The 17,269-nt window shown below is 42.0% G+C and overlaps 1 protein-coding gene across 1 annotated transcript in view; it reads right to left on the bottom strand.

Moving 5' to 3' along the window:
* The window catches only part of SLC22A4 (solute carrier family 22 member 4), a 50,521-nt gene that overhangs the window by 19,815 nt on the left and 13,437 nt on the right, over positions 1-17,269 (bottom strand). Inside the window, exons 2-3 of the mRNA XM_083428735.1 lie at positions 6,285-6,388; positions 4,400-4,554 (exon numbers count right to left, since the gene is read on the bottom strand). Of these exons, the coding sequence (XP_083284861.1) occupies positions 4,400-4,554; positions 6,285-6,388 (259 nt within the window). The remainder of the gene's footprint in view (positions 1-4,399; positions 4,555-6,284; positions 6,389-17,269) is intronic.

Here is a 17,269-nt window from a genome sequence, read left to right as displayed (position 1 = left end):
TACTTTGGTTCACTCTGAAGAATAATAAAAACACCTGCCACGTTCCCCAATAACCATCTGTAACAGAAAGCTTTGAAGAAGGGTGAAACTTCCTGGTGCCAGTAATTCTGTGAAGACCAAGGGGGCTAATGAATTATTTCTTTGGTGAACCTTCAGTGTCATTAAAAATACACTTATCATTTAGGTAGTCCTTTAAAATATTCCAAGTCCTTCACATACATTGGCCTAAACCAGGGAAAAAGATGGGATATGAATAAATTCTTCTTCATCATCACTCCAAGTATACATTCATGAAACTGTTAGGGCCGTGGAGTTGTTAGTGCCCCCAATGCAGGCAGAAATGTGTCAATCTGTGGAGAGGGGAAGCAGGGTAGGTAACTAAGGGCCGCCCCCTCTACAATTCTCTCTCCTCTTGAACAGTTGATTGGAACAATCACACATTTAAAACTAGGTTTTCTAAGTGCAGTCCTAACAGCTGCACCAAAAGAGGGAAACCAAGCACAAGGCATCTGAGGGATTATTTCAGCAATTCCCTCAACAAGCGAAGGAAGGAATGTCCATATTATTATTGTAATGAAAGTGCATATTACTATTATTCCCATATTGGGGACTGGGAAAATACTATTGTGTAAAACTCCCTAGTGAGTTTGCAGCTGAGGCAAGATTTGAATTAGGGACTTCACACACTTAGCCACTATGCTACATCATCTCTTACAGTACAATTGCCATTGATACTCATAAAACTGTACCATTATGCATTTCCTTCTCTAAGATGAAGTCACATTACTATTTTGTATTAGGCCCTTTTCCAGTTTAGCATCCAGCAAGTTCAAAAATCAAGACGGCCAAACCTAGGGAATCTAATTATTGTTTAACCTTTAAATTTCCATTTCATAGGTATGTCATCACAATAGGCCACCCCATGACTGAAAGAAGGCCATTGTGTAAACCCAGTCAGAAATCTTGTAAGATTTGAGTGATGAACCAACTGGTGCAGCAAATTTTATTTTTTCTTCAGTTCTGTGAAGAACTTTTCTCTGAAGCAGTTTATGGAGAATGAAATAATCAAGTATGTTTACTGGTGACAAGATTCTCAACAATGGGTACCTGAGTTTTTGTCATTGAATCCTGCATTTCAGTTCACAATTTCTTATTATGAAGAAGACTGAATTCAGCAAAATCAAGTGGAAGGTTCAGATGGATTTTTTGGGAGATGGGGCGGGTCTCTATCTCTCTTTCATCCACCCACCCACTCCTACCCCCTACTTTACAGTATGCCTTACACATTATGAAACAACTTTGTATGTTCTGGAATGAATTAAGAAAAGAGGCTCCAAAGTTGCATACAAATCATTCTATAAAATATATTACGTGATTCTTAGCTAGTAAATGTATTTGTTTGATTTCTGTACATATTTGAGTTCTCCCTTTTCCCTTCATTTGCTGCACTTGTGGCCTCCTTAAACACATTTTAAAAACACAAGTTTGTAATGCTGGAATTGTGTGGAATCATTTCATAAATTATATTGCTTCATTGTTGAATGCCCCTGCAGAAAATAAAAAGAGGAAGGAAGATACTTTCGGGAATTTGTTCTGTCTTAGTTGGAGCATGCTCAAAAAGGTTTTCAAGAGCTGTGCTACCAGAAATATACATCAGGTCATTTTCAAGTAGACTCTGGCAACTTGAATAATTCTTGAAAATTGCTTGAAAGAACAGTGCAGTCAGTACAACATTTGTTGTGGAAGGAATGTGCACACAAGGGTTATGGGTGCTCTTTTTGACCTTCTTAATTAAGATAGTGTGGCAATATTCCTTTATATACCACCAGGTTGAAGGAGAAAGTATTAGTACACTTTATTTCCTGGCCCTCAGTGCTGCTATTGCAGTAGGAAAAGAGAACATCTTGCCTTAAGAATGCTCTCTTTTTATTTCCAAGAGGAAATTTATATTACTTCTCCTTATGAAACTTTGTTTAAGTGTCATTAAAGGTTACAAATCTAACCATTCTTGGAAGTCAGATGATGCTTAGAAAATTGATATGTGGCAATACAGTTTTGCCAACATGGAGGGGTGATAAAGAAATTGTAGTACTAAAGTTTATGAGCCAGCCTGATAATGTGGGTATGTTTGATCAAGGTAAAACAGGGTGGAATTCTCTGTCTGCCTCTGAACACTAAGGAATGACACACTCACACAAACTTGGGATCCATGCTGGGGATCAAACCCATGGAGATGACAACACATAATAGAAACCTGGGGCAAAAACATGATGTGCTTCAAACAATTTTGGGCAGTGATTGGGGGGGGATGAGGTGTTGGTACTCAATAGCCTGATAAAGGATTAGTAGGGCAACAAAAGAAGTGCCTTTTAAAAAACAATTACATACATATACAAGTGAAGTTGCTTGCTTGTGTGTGAACACAGTGTTAAGGCACAGAGGGTACATGAGCCTAGGAAAGGTTTTGAAAATAAATCAAACTGTGCAGTATGATTATTAGATTGAAAAAAGTGCCCCATAGTACAAAAAAGTCAACAGTTCCTCCAAAAGAGAAAATCATTGCTCCAGTTTATTGAAATGAGCATGTGTGAACTCAAAGCATGTCCAAATGAAGTGATTCCAGTAGTTAGTGGATGTAACTTTCCACAACTGCATGACTCCCTGCCTATTCCCCCACTCCTGTCCCCTGTACAATCCTGCTTCAGTGTTTGGGATTTGTGGCTACAGCCTTTGAGATTTCTCCAGCAAAGGGTACCAAATGAGGAAGGAAAATCTGTATGAGTACGGAATATGTCGGTTAACAGAATTGCATCGTTATTCAGTCTACGCTGCTGGAGAGACAATGAAAATGAGACATCTTAAGCATATTTTACTTAAATGCACAAAGACATGAGGCATGGACAAAGTGGGTTTAATTTTTTTAAAAAAACCCAACCCACAGGTATAAAATTTCCCATTTTATAAAAACAAAGCATGGCAATGCAGTTCACCGTTCCCATTCTGTCAGCTGTGGTCGACAGGATGGTGCAGGCGGGGGTGGGGTGCACACCTGACTTCCCAACACAAAGCACACTGCCACTTACCAAGGGGGGAGGGGCAAGGCGCTGGGAGCTCTGCATGGTGTGGCACAGTGCCCACATGGTGCTGAGCATCCTGCACCTCCCTCTTCCTCTTCTTGGTCAGCGGCAGCAATGCTTGGCGTTGGGACACCAGGAATGCATCACTGTCCTGCCTGAGAAACCCTGCTAACCCCGGCTGCCTTTGGCCCAGCTTGGTCCAGTACAAGAAAAATAATGCATGGCAGTTCAAGGAAACACAATTTTGCCTCAACAAATAGAAACGTATTTTTTTAAAATGGAAAGAGTCGCTTTCTACATGTTAAAATGCACGATACAATAACATTCTGACCCTATATCCATCGCAAGAGGCTTCAAGCACCTCAAAACAAAGCTGAACATTTTCTGGGGGGTGGGGAAAGATTAAAATATCCCATCCCGATAAAAACTATAATAATACAGGAGAAGTTTAAATAAGTGTCAATGAAACTACAGTATAATCAAATTTACAGAAACTTAGTAATGTTTGAAATGGGAAAGACAAGCACCTATATGTAAACAGCTCTGATGTGGTAGCCACTTTCAAATGGCACTATATGGAGGTTGCCTCTACTAAGTAAACCATTTACTTGAGGGTTACCTCCTTTGTGCCCCCTTTTCTTCCAGCCACCATTTAGATTATAGATTATAAAGGATTTTGGAGCATAAGCTATTTTTGTTTACTTATTTTACCCTGTGAATCATTGTATACAGTGATGGCATGACACAAATAAATCAAATAATAATAATAATACCAGCAGCGTGGAACACCTAAAATAATCTGAATGAGATAATTATCTTATGAGATTATCTGATGAGATAATCTTATTTTTTTAAAAAAATTCAATTTTTGACAAATTTTGCAGATGCATACCACTCTAGTCTCCACAGGAATGTAACATTTTTGAAATGCCCATTCAACTCATTGTTCATCCACATTTTGGGGGATGGAAGAGTTTTTGAATTGTTCTCTGCTCATTTCTCACCAAATTACTGGGAAACTTAAATATCTAAAAATAATTTCCATGCCATTGCTGAAATTGCAATTGGCCAAAGAAAGAAATATCTTCATCATCTCATCTAGTTTGGCCCTGAGAACCAGACCTAAATTCCTGACCTACAGAGCAGAATAGATTATGGCAAATTTATCTATATCAATTTTGCGAAATGTTCCTAAAAGAAGTTTACGCTCTTAGGCACAGGACTATCAGTTACATAGAATCATTTCTTACTAAGTGAAATTAGTATGTATACTCAAACTACCATGCTAATAGGACATTTCAATGGAGTGGAAATAGTCTTACCTAATATGAAGGCCACAACGTAGTTTGAAATCTGTCCCATGCCAACTAGAACAAAAAGAACTGTGAACATTTCCCAGCTGGTTGAGAAGATCTGCAGGAAGCTGAAACCTGTCTGCACAGCCATAGTTGCAAATAGAATAGACTTTCTGCCAAACCTTTTGAGGAAAAGAACAAAAAACAAACAAGCAAGACCGTAAATGAATCCACAATATTGTTATTGCCGCATTCTAGAGAAAGCAAAGAAACCTAGCAGGTTGATTTAACTTAAGACTCAAGGAGCAGACATTTCTCCTGCAGAGAGGGGCTGGAACGTACAAAAATTAGGGAGGGTTGCACCCATGGGATCAGCTTGTAATGATGATGATGATGATGATGATGATGGTGTAGACTATTCTTTGAACTCAAATTAATAAAGCTTGACTACCACCAATTTGTCCTGTGCATTCTCTAATTGCAAATTAAAATGGCAATTAACTCATTAGGCACATCACACCAAGAGGCAGCACAGCTACAGGTACCTTTGCTTTAAACCATTGAAATTATGTAAATATTGTTGGACAAAATTCTGGGGTTTTCTGTATTCTGTCTAATTAGAGTGATGCTTAGTAAAGAGAAGCAAGATATAACCAGATAACAAGTATTTTAAGTATCAGCTGATGTCACAATAATTTTACAATTGATAAAGTTAAATAATCTGGATTTGCCTTTCTTAGCAGATGAACACATGGTGGCAGCATGTCATTATCATTATCTCCTGATGAGAGATGAAAATCTACAGCCATGGAACATCCGGTGGCAAGCACAGGATGAATTTTGCATTATTGATTAGAACATGGTGACATATTTATGCCATGCATGAATTTGTTGGGGGTTTTAATAGAAATGACAGAAAGCAGATTGCCTTTGTCCAGCAACACAAGGAGCAAGCTACATGCAAATACACGTATTGTACTAACTTTGTTTTTAAATGAAATAGCCTCTGGGGAGTTTCTCTGAAGTTCCAGATGCATTATTTGCCCTTGTAAATGTGCTTCTGGAACCCACCAGGGAACAGTATTGGAGGGGGGGGGGAGAGATTAAGCAAACAAAAAAAGTCCAGTAAAACAAGGGTTCAGCACACACTTCCTTTTACTTATGTCCTCAAGATCACAGCCTCTCAAGGCAACATGTCCAGAATATTAGAATTCACAATAATTAATTACTTGCCCTTCTTTCTAAGATCCCAGCGCAGGTTACAACAATTAAAACAGAATATTAGAAGAGTTGAAAACAATTTACAATCACAGAAATAACAATAGCATTTTGTTGCCCAAATTGTAACACTGATTGTGAAAACCTTGCAGCAATGGTTTACCACAATCCTTTTTCTTTTATCTTCATCCTGGCTCGGGTGTATTTTTATTTCCTTTTCCTGTGTTACACTCATACTCACAGTGTCCTTTTACGGAAGTGAAAATTAATCTGAAAGTACTGGCATAAACAGGTTACATAATATTATTATTATTTACTTTTTGTAGGCAAGAATGAATACCCATATACAGCATGGTACACTCAGTCTCCCTCTCTCCCTCATATGCATGTGTAAGACTTATAAAGTGCTTTGAGATTTTTTACAATCAAGTGGTGTATAAATTTTATTAAATACGGTAAATAAATAAGATGTAGCAGTCAAGGAAGTATGTGTCTGTCTTTTTTTACTGAGGCATGCCTAAAATAGTCTAGAAAGTAAAGGGGGAATTCACACTGGGCATGGCACACTATTTGAAGCCTGCTGCGTACGTCTAATTTTGGTTCAGAGCTGGAATTGAAAACACCAAACATGATCCTGCTCCCTCAAAAGTGCAGGGCGAAAATCCTAGGGCAGCCAGCTGACTGTGTACTTTACCTGTCTGAGAGCTGTCCTGATACAAAGGATCCAAGCAGCACACCCACAAAGAACAATGATGTAGTTAAGGGGGTTTTCCAGTCATCATCACACACCAGATTCCACTGCAAGAGAAACACAACAAAGCAAATCCCATGTCATTAAGGCATAAACTTAGTTTAAATTAGTCACTAACTATATGGATTAGCAGTGACTAAGCAAGAAAGAAAACTTAGGGTAGTGGGGAAGCGCTCGGTAAAAATATCAGCTGAATGTGCTCCTGCTGAGAAAAAGCCAAATCCCAGGCTAGAGTGTACAGGCTCTCTCTCTCTCTCACTCACACACACACACACATACATACTACTAATGAGCATCCCCATCACTCACAACCACATTTACCATGAAATACCGTATTTTTCGCCCTATAGGACACACTTTTTCCCCTCCAAAAATGAAGGGGAAATCTGTGTGCGTCCTATGGGGTGAATGCAGGTTTTCGCTGAAGCCTGGAGAGCGAGAGGGGTCGGTGCGCACCGACCCCTCTTGCTCTCCAGGCTTCAGGAAGCTATCCACAAGTCTTGCAAACCCGGTGGGAGATCCCGCGGGCTACCAAGGCTTGCGGGCAGCAGCCTGCAGCACACGTGCTCGGGGGACAGCGGGGAGGCGCAGCGCTGCCACCCCGCTATTCCTCGACCTGGTCTGGAGGCTGGCGGGGGGGAGAAGCAGGCTTGCTTCTCCCCCCTGCCAGCCCCACAACCTCGGGGGATAGCGGGGAGGCGGAGCACCGCCACCCCGCTATTCCCCGACCTGATCTGGAGGCTGGAGGGGGGGAGAAGCAGGCTTGCTTCTCCCCCCTGCCAGCCCCACAACCTCGGGGGATAGCGGGGAGGCGGAGCACCGTCACCCCGCTATTCCCCAACCTGATCTGGAGGCTGGCGGGGGGGAGAAGCAGGCTTGCTTCTCCCCCCTGCCAGCCCCACAACCTCGGGGGATAGCGGGGAGGCGGAGCACCGTCACCCCGCTATTCCCCAACCTGATCTGGAGGCTGGGGGGGGGAAGAAGCAGGCTTGCTTTTCCCCCCTGCCAGCCCCACAACCTCGGGGGTAGCGGGGAGGCGGAGCACCGCCACCCCGCTATTCCCCAACCTGATCTGGAGGCTGGCGGGGGAGAGAAGCAGGCTTGCTTTTCCCCCCTGCCAGCCCCACAACCTCGGGGGATAGCGGGGAGGCGGAGCACCGCCACCCCGCTATTCCCCGACCTGATCTGGAGGCTGGCGGGGGGGGGAGAGAAGCAAGCTTGCTTCTCCCCCCCCCCGCCAGCCCCACAACCTCGGGGGACAGCGGGGCAAGCCGCTGCCCCACGGAGGCTAGAGAGGCTGTCCCTGAAGGCAGAAGAGGGAGACGGACTGCTCCGTCTCCCTCTTCTAGCTTGGGTATGCTTGCGCAAACCTGGGGGGGAAATAAAATTTTTTTCCTTGATTTCCCCCCCAAAAAACTAGGTGCGTCCTATGGGCCGGTGCGTCCTATAGGGCGAAAAATACGGTAAATAAATAGCCCTTCATTCTCTTGGGGCTGCTGCCCAAGCGAGGGAAGGCCGCCTTTGATCAACCAGCAGCATGGGGTGGGTGGTGCCTTCTCCCCACCCCTGCTGCATTTGCACCCCCATTCTGACACCAGTTCTGCTGGGTGCCCTTCTTGGCCCTTCTGGCTCTCCGCAGGCAGGCAGGCAGATTTGGGACTGGCTGGGCTGCAGCCCGTGTGAGTCTCCTCCTCTCCTCCCCGTGCAAACCACTTTATGTGATTTCATTTGTGCATGCAGGGGCCTGGAACGTAGCCCCTGTGTAAGTGGGGGAGCACCTGTATTAGCAATGGAACTGAAAATAAAACTGGGGGTTCTATAATAACACTTATCTGTATCCATCCTCTTTATACCATGCATAATTTTATAAACCAGAGTTGGGGAACAAGTGGCTTTCCGGATGTCACTGTCTTTAGCCCTAACTTGTGGTTGGGGTGATGGGAGCTGTAGTCCAAAAACATGTGGAAGACCACAAGTTCTGCTTTGTGGTTATAAACCCCTAGCATTTAGATGTACTTTTCTAAACTAAAAAGCCCCAAATGCTTTAGCTTTACCTAATAGTGCTCCAGCTTTCTGCTAAATTTTGGTTCTACAGTGCCATTTTTGAAAAAGGTTTGACCATACATGTACACAGTATTGCATAAGGGCAGTTATGATATGAACTGTTCCATTTATTATCCCAAATTGGGGAGAGATTCACTAGCTTATATGGCTGTAAAGAAATGATTTTGAAGATGTTCAGAAGCTAACCCTGAGATAGGAGGAGAAGCAAGCTCTGGAACAAATTTATCTAGGGACATGGAAAAGAGCTAAGAGCCTCGGATAGAAGATCACCAGGTTGATGGGCTATATGGAACTGATAGAAAGGACTGACAGAATCTAAGACCAGCGAGAAGAGACGGTGGAAGAAGATTGGGAAAAAATTAAAAATCTATTTAGAGAAATATTGTAAAATTAATGAATGTTAGGAAATGTTGGAATGAAATTACATGACTTTAGTAGAAACATTATAAGGAGTTAAGTATAAATAAATTTTAAGGTTTTGATGGTAAGATAAGGTTAAAATAAATTAAGATAATTAAATGACAGAAAGCAGTGAAAGAGGGAAAGGATTTGCTGATATAGTTAATAACAGGAATACAAAAAAGGGAGGTGTGAGGAGGTCGAGGAAATAAGTTAATGAAAGATAAGGATAAATATTGGATGTGTTTTTAATTGTTTTTGTTTTGATGTATTGTGTTTTTTGTTCTCTTTTTATGTATTGACTCTTTTTTCTTTTTTTCTTTTTTTTTCTTCTTTTGCTTTTTTTCTGTAACTTTTAAACTTCTAATAAATATTTTTTTTTAAAAAAAGATTGTGTATGGATGTAAATTAATAATAAAAAAAATAAAAATTTAAATGGCCAGGATGTAAAAAGAAGCAGCAGCAGCAACGCTTGGGTTTCCAAACGTTTTGGAAGTCGAACAGACTTCCGGAATGGATTCCGTTTGACTCCCAAGGTACGGCCGTATATCTGAAATAAACTCTTTATTACAATGCATTTGTCTGTGTGTACAGAGTTAATAACAGGCATTTGCTGAAGATAAAATCAATACTCTGCAAATGTAGGCCAAATATTCTTCAGTTGAAAGCTGAGAAATGCCGACAGACAGCTCTGCTCCCGCAGAGCTTGGATTACAAAACTCATGCTCTGCAACAGGCAGACAATTGGCAAACAAACCAGAAGTCAAATCACTTTCAACAGAGCGTAAATTAACCTCTCATTTCTACTGTAAACTATTTAGATCTTTCATCTATTTCCAACTCATCGAGCGACGATTACTGGAAGAGGAGAAGCAGAAGAGAAAGAGATGGAGCGAGAGAGAGAGAGAGAGAGAATGATAGAAAGAAATACAGTCCAGAAACACTATCAGACTTTATATTTATTATGGACTAAGATACCCAGCTTTTGGAATGAGAGGGAAATCATAGCAAAAAAAAGAAAGAAAAGAAGATATTATCTCGCCCACTAGATTTTACAGTGATGTTGTACAAGCATAAAAGTGTTAACTCTAAAGTATTCTGTTTCAATTTGTGCTAGGAGGAAGAGGCATGTGGAAGCATTTCGGTGGGGGGGGGGGGGGATGATATGGTACCAAGTGTTAAACGTAAAGGTAAAAGACCCCTGACAGTTAAGTCCAGTCGCAAACGACTCTGGGGTTGCGGCACTCATCTCGCTTTACTGGCCGAGGGAGCTGACGTTTGTCCACAGACTGTTTTTCCGGGTCATGTGGCCAGCATGACTAAGCCGCTTCTGGCGAAACCAGAGCAGCGCATGGAAACACTGTTTACCTTCCTGCTGAAGCTGTACCTATTTATCTACTTGCACTTTGACGTGCTTTTGAACTGATAGGTTGGCAGGAGCTGGGACTGAGCAACAGGAGCTCACCCCGTCACGCGGATTCTAACTGCCGACCTTCCGATCAGCAAGCCCTAGGCTCTGTGGTTTAGACCACAGCGCTACCCGTGTCCCGTTAGGCAACTGCTATTCCTTAAACAAACTCAGGCTGAGGAGCATGCATTTGCCAGTTAAATTTTTGTTTTTAGTCCACTTTTTCCTTTGCAAAGTATTTAAAGAAGCCTTCAAAATATAAAGTACGTCACAAAAAATAATCAAAACAAGATTAAAACAAGACTGGGGAAAAGATGAAAACCTGTGGTTCCTTACAAGTCAATGGCCAGAGAGTGGAACAGCAGTTCTAACCAACACCATCCTATGAGATCAACATCCCAGGAAAAGGCAGGAAAGCTGCAAAACAATGGCCTCAAATCCAACTTCACAAGGTATCCCGGAAGGATACTATTGCTGATGGTATCAAAAGCTACTGATATAGGGGTATTCACAGGATTTCTTCTGGGGTGAGGGAAAATAAAACACTAAAAGGGGAAGCAGTAAAGTTTTTCCTCCAAAATAAGAATAGTGCCTGTACATTTTGTATCGTATTTCAGGTTCTACATACACAAGCTTTCTCTGTTTAAGTCTGGGGATGACTATTCATGGGGGTGCAGAGTGGCCTTGTTGCTTTCCAGTGCGCTGAGAAGTCCAGCAGAATCAAAAGGTTTGCACCTCCCCTCATCCATCTCCCAGAAACAGTCATGCACCAGGGTAACCAATGTAGTTTCTGCACCAAAACTATGGATTTTATCCAATGTTAGTTCTACAAATACTAGGTCCATTAATTTCAGTGGGTTTACTCTGAATATAACTTAGTTAGATAGAATCCCATCTGTTTGTCTGTCTTATACCCCATGTTTCCCCAATATAGAGCCCAAGGTGGAAGCTAGGTCTGAGTAAGACTGTAATGCATTCCAAATACTCCGTTTTCCCATTCCAAGTGGAAAACTACGCTTTAGGTAAGTACAACTGTACTTTTAATGGGAAAACACCTGAAGCTGAACCATCACCAGCGTCATGATCCTGCATGTACATGTCTCTGTTCTCTAAGTAGATTGGTTCACATCCTCAGGGTGAACACGCTGAAAATGGTATCCATAACATGACTGGGCAGACCCCTAGAACTGATCAGCTCCAACTCTATACATATTAAAAGCCGTATCTAAACTGGAGTGGGTGTGAAGTGTGCTTTTATAGGACTAATAAAAGCCTTTGCAGACCGAGAGGCAGCAGTGCTATGATGACATGGCAGCTGGCCTCAGGAGGAAGGTTGGATTCTGGCCCCAGTGCTTGACTGATTCTGGGAATCACAAGTGGGGACAGTGCTGCTGCGCTTAGGTCCAGCTTGTGGGCTTCTCATAGGCAACTGTTGGTCACTGTGAGAACAGGATGGTACACTAGATGGGCCTCTGGCCTGATCCAGCAGCCTTTGGCCAGATCCAGCAGCGTTCTTCCTAGGTTCTCTTTGCTTCCTCAGTCCTTTAGGAAAAAAACATTTTTATTTGGCAAAAAGTGATTCCAGCAGGCCAACACCAATACACTTTGCTCAGATTTCTGTGGGGCACAAGCTGCAACTATGCAGAGTGACATTTCCTTGAAGCAGCGCTTGAACCGCCATCCTTCCCCCTGAGTCACAGCACAGAGGCAGATGTTACTTGTTTGCATTTATTTACCATGCTCCTTTGGAATTTCCTAAAACTTGCTATTCCCATGTGTTTTTTCTCCCCTTTTACATAATATAATAGGCGTGCCCCAACCTAGTGAAGAAATAGAATTTTTCTAACTGAACACTAGCTTTCTACTCAAGATTTTTTAGCTTTGAGAATGTCCCTTTATCATGCAATATTGGAATTTTGAAAATTAGCCAGGTGGCTGGAAGAGATGCCTACCATTGCCAAAACTGGGCGCGGGGGAGCCTGCAGCACTGTTTCTAAGAATTTTTCAAAAGAAGTTCCTTCTCTCCTTCATATTTAGAAAGCATAATGTAATTTACATTATTATCTAGATACAGTGGTGCCTTGCAAGACGAAATTAATTTGTTCTGCGAGTCTCTTCGTCTAGCGGTTTTTTCGTCTTGCGAAGCAACCCTATTAGCGGCTTAGCGGATTAGCGCTATTAGCGGTTTAGCGGCTATTAAAGACTTAGCGGATTAGCTGCTAAAAGGCTATTAGCGGTTTAGCGGCTTAGAAAAAGGGGGTGGGGAGCGGAAAAAAATCTCAAGACTCGCAAGACATTTTCGTCTTGCAAAGCAAGCCCATAGGGAAATTCATCCTGCGAAACGCATCGAAAAACAGAAAACCCTTTTGTCTAGCGGGTTTTCTGTTTTGTGAGGCATTCGTCTTGCGGGGCACCACTGTATACATATCCGGAGGTATTATGGTGGTAACTGGAATTGTGTTTTTGGTTGCCCAGAGTGAAAGTCTGGGTCGTAATGTGTTTGTGTCTTCTGAAATTGTTTAATTCCACATAGTTTGGGAGAGCGAACCAATTAAGGTGCTACCTGGATGAGAGACAAGGAGTGAGTGGTTATGTTGCTGTTTGTATGTTACTTTATTGCCCTAGATGGTGATAGGTGAATGAGCAGGTTGTTAATCATGCTTAAAACTGTCTGGGATTTTTTGCAGACCAGGCATTCTCTTTATGTCAAGTGGTTGGTTGAGCATTACCTGTGTTATCAGTATGATTGGTGGGAATGCTTGAGAATGAGGCTTGTAAATGAAAGGTTGTAAAGGATGTCGTTGGGAGAGGTTATAGTTCCAGGTGTGTGGGAGAATGTGGTGCAACTTCTATTTTAGTTATTTTGTTTAATTGCAAATGATGCTGTATATGTGGAATTTTATTGTATTTTTGTGTTCAGTTTTTATCTTGAATGTTTATATTTAAGTCGTCCACCCCGCTAAAAACAGTGTATATGACAGTCTAGTTATTTTAACATTTTGTAAAGTTCTATTTCATGCTTTAAGATAGGTTGTAAAATGTTTTGAGATTTTTTTTGAAATACGTATCTGAAAATAAAGGACATTAAACAGCTACAGACGTTTAAAACTAAGAGTATGCTTCTTGGCCATTTTAACTATTCTATTCAGAGCAGAGAAAGCTTCAAGCAAACAACAGTTAACAAAGTAATTGAAGGTGGCCTATAATTTCGAAAGCGGGTCAGAAGGATTATCAAGTAAAGTATCTGAAGCAAGCTCATGCCTTAAAACCACAAAGAAAGGTCACTTAACTGCCCACACAGGTTGGGCAATGTCAGATTACAAGTAAGGCACAGTTCTCCTGGCTCAACGCTTTGACCGCAGCTCTATAGCAATATAGTCAGTAAAAGTTAAATGTTACAGTACTGAAAGACACATGCTAGGCATGACTAAGGTAGATGAAGAGGTGCAGCCTGACATAACAGAGATAACCGAGTGTTGTAACTGTGTTTCCTGTTGAAGCCCACTCCACACAGCCATCCGTAAACTGCATGTTCTGAAAATGAAGGCCACACATTGCTTTCCACAATATAAAATACAATGTGATTATTTTACAGTTTTTGCTTTTTTGTAGACACAATAATAAGGCTAAAGCTCTGAAGCGTCTCTTGCCTCTGACTCTTGCCTCCTGGCTGGAACAGGTCCCTGCAAACCACTGTCCTGCTCTCCTGAGTCAGACTCCAGCCCCCTGCACACTCGCCAGTCCCTGGCGTCTGGTATATCACAAACAAAGAACAGTCCGCTTTTCAAATGCTTGCCTTAGGCTTGCATTTTACATACCACAATTCAATAAAAATTAAAATCCATTATACTTCTTAGATGCTATAAGCTGGTATGGAAAATTAACTTAAAGTATACAGGCTAAAATGTGCAGCATCTTTAAACAAAACCATCTTATCTTGTTCCTTTGTTTTAAAATTAAGCCAAAGGTCATCAGCACATAACAAAGACAAAATGGAACGTGAATTGTTTTGCAGTTCAGAAATTTAGCCAATACAGTAGTTAGTCCTGACTCCTGACTAATTTACAGTTTGCTGAATTTTGAGATTTTGACTTGTCTCTTGTAAAACCACACTTCCAACACCACTTTAAAAGAAGATTTAACAATGGGCAGCCCAGTATTATCTGTTCACTTCTGCTGTGGAACAACAGTCCAATAAGGGTGACAAGAGCTATGACCTAGTTTGCCTCTATAAATTTCTCCCTAGAGTTCCCCATAGCCCTGATATGACGCAGCTAAATTTGCTATCTTCACCACCTCTGTTCCCCCCCCCATTAATTTTATGTTTAAAATCAAGCAAAAATTGCCTCTTGCGCAGCATACTTGCACGTGCGTCATATCTGGTCCCCAAAAGCCCAAGAGTTCTGGGAAGTACTGCATTGGCCTCAGGTTAGGTAAGACATTTCCTTCACCAGACACAATTAACATATTTCCAAACCCCAGACAGTAGTCTGGTATTTCCCACTCTATGTCCTATGCACTTAAAGGCAAATTATTCAGTCCCTCTTGCATTCTACTACCATGTCTTATAGACTTGGGTGAATGAATTGTCTCCCAAGTAATCAAGAAGTTGACTACCCCAGTACTATCCCTTCATTGCTGCCAAGATGAGGGGCTGAAGCAGAAACACCACAGAATTTTACATTGCAACTTTGTACATATCTCTTTTGTACTGTGGGTATTTATTTGTGCAGCTGGGAAGCCATTTATTATGGAAAAATCTGGTAAAGATTTCCTGGTTTTGCAAGCGCTTCTCGCATCACAATACATTTCGTCTCACCAGATGGCTGGAAGATTGGGATCAGGGTGTGCAGCATCAGCTAGGAAATACTTGCACCCAGCGTGCTACATTAACTTGGCACAATTAAAGAGTAGCAAAACACTTGTGCCAGCAGGGAGGGTGGAATGAGAATCCAGCCCCATTATTCTCACATTGCGACTCCTAGAGCCTTGGTATAAATAATTTATTAGCTCATGAAAAATATTTCCTTTTGGGAACTTGAAATGAAGAAAACCAATCAACTGCCTCTTAAAATAAAATAAAAGCAGTTTATCATCTCCACTAAGAAATGCAGGAGCGTTTCAAAGCAGGCAACAGACTTTGTAGGAAAACTCTCTCTGTGTGTGTGTGCGTGGTGGGGAGAAGAGCAATACTGCATTGGCCTGAATATAAGCCTCCCTTTCCCCCCAAATTCCGACCATGAAAAGTTAAAGAGCGGCTTATATTCGCAACCTTGTGGTGTGCAGACAGGAGCGCGGGGCAAACAGCGCCAGGAGTGCGGCAAAGCGGTGCCCGCCCCGCACGTAGTACTCGGTCCTCTCCCACAAGGCCAGGAAGGGAGAGAGGAAGAGGAAAGGGCACCAGCAACGCAGCGCAGCTCACCCCCCCAGTATGCAGCCAGGAGCAGCGAGGAATAGAGCGGCTTATATTTGGGTGCGGCTTATATTTGGGCAAATGCAGTGCTCAAGGGGAACAGATTTCATTTTTAAAAGAACATTCCAGTGCCTGTTTGTGTGTCTAAACCCCATGAACAATTCAAGTGTCTGTGTGACCCTGCCTATGGTCTTTAAGGAATGTCTCCAAGTAAGGCAACAATTTACAGTGCTACCCATTAAAAGGAATGGTAAATATTTACACAAACAGTTTTCAAATGACTATTGTTATTTTTTAAAACCGGTGGGTGTGACACATTATGAAAATGACACATATAAGCTTTATGCAATCCAGTTTGGATTAGTATGGTAAAAACAGGAGGCCTATCTACCATTATAGACTTCTGTAGTTACCATAAGTTAAGTTTCTATAACGCACATGCTTTATTTGCTGCATTTTACTGTATTTTATTGTGATGTGAGTTTTAATTTTTTACTGCTTTTAAAGCTGTTTTGAATCACCCAGAAAATGAAGCAGCCTATAAATGGCATAATTAATTAAAATTAAATAATTATCTTTAAATATTTTTTCTAGAAAACAGTTGTTTGTTTTTTAAAAAACCTTGCTGCTCAATTCCAACCCTTCTAGTTACTCCCTAGACCAGGGGTTGGCAAGTTTTATCTTGCCTGAGCCAGATCAGTCCCGCAGAGATCCCTCCGTGGGTCGGATCGCACGCGTGTGCCTGCGATTTCCAGCGTTTGCACATGCACAGACGCAATTTCCAGCACCGCGGAAGCGAGTCCCCATGCCGTGCTGGTTTAGCGTAGGCGACTTGGTTTGGGGTGGTTCGTGGGCTGGTCAAACGACCTCCGCGGGCTGCTTCCAGCCCATGGGCCTTAGGTTGCTGACCCCTGCCCTAGACAGTGACCAGAGCAGGTGAGAGAGCCAATTATTTCCTCCCCATCCTCCTAGAGCCTGATTATCTGCCTGGATAGATATCTCCTTTACCCCATGGTCTTTTCCCATTTAAGTAGGCTCGGTAGCAGTAACAGTCAGTATTGTACCAGCCTCTGTCTTCTCTCAGTGTAAGAAGAGAGACAGTGGAGATGACAGAAACAGAAGAAGAATAGGGGTGGGGAGAGTGTTCTGCCAACACCCCCTTTAATATATAATCTTCGGAATTTTGCATAGTTGCATAGGAGAACCTTCATGTTCTATGAACCAAAGTGCATAGTACTGATAACCAAGGAAGGAACAGATAGAGCTGAGAGACCTGTTCTAACATTTCACAGGACAGTGTATAGCACACACTTTTTCTTTGCTACTATAAAGACCTGTGGTCATATCCGTTTAGAATTTTAACAGCTAAGTTGAACTGTTGCCAGTATGATCTTAGTTCACCGTAGACTGCAATTAATTACTTGACAGAAATGTAATAATCTACAGTTTGAGAGTTGGTGTCACTAAGGCTGCATGCAGAAAACAAGACATGCTGGTTTGGAAGGGATGTATTCTAACATGCAAGCTCTTATGAGCTCTTATGTTTGGGTTTACTACCAAACACAAGGTTAACAACACTTGAGTATGAGGGCTGCACCAATACATCAGTATGAAAACAAAGGAAGCGCTATGTTAGTCATTAAC

This window comes from Podarcis tiliguerta, assembly GCF_965153285.1.
Source record: "Podarcis tiliguerta genome assembly, chromosome: 2".
In the NCBI taxonomy this organism is placed as follows: Eukaryota; Metazoa; Chordata; class Lepidosauria; order Squamata; family Lacertidae; genus Podarcis; species Podarcis tiliguerta.
The sequence above is the reverse complement of the archived record's forward strand: the minus strand, read 5'-3'. Positions and strand labels throughout refer to the sequence as shown.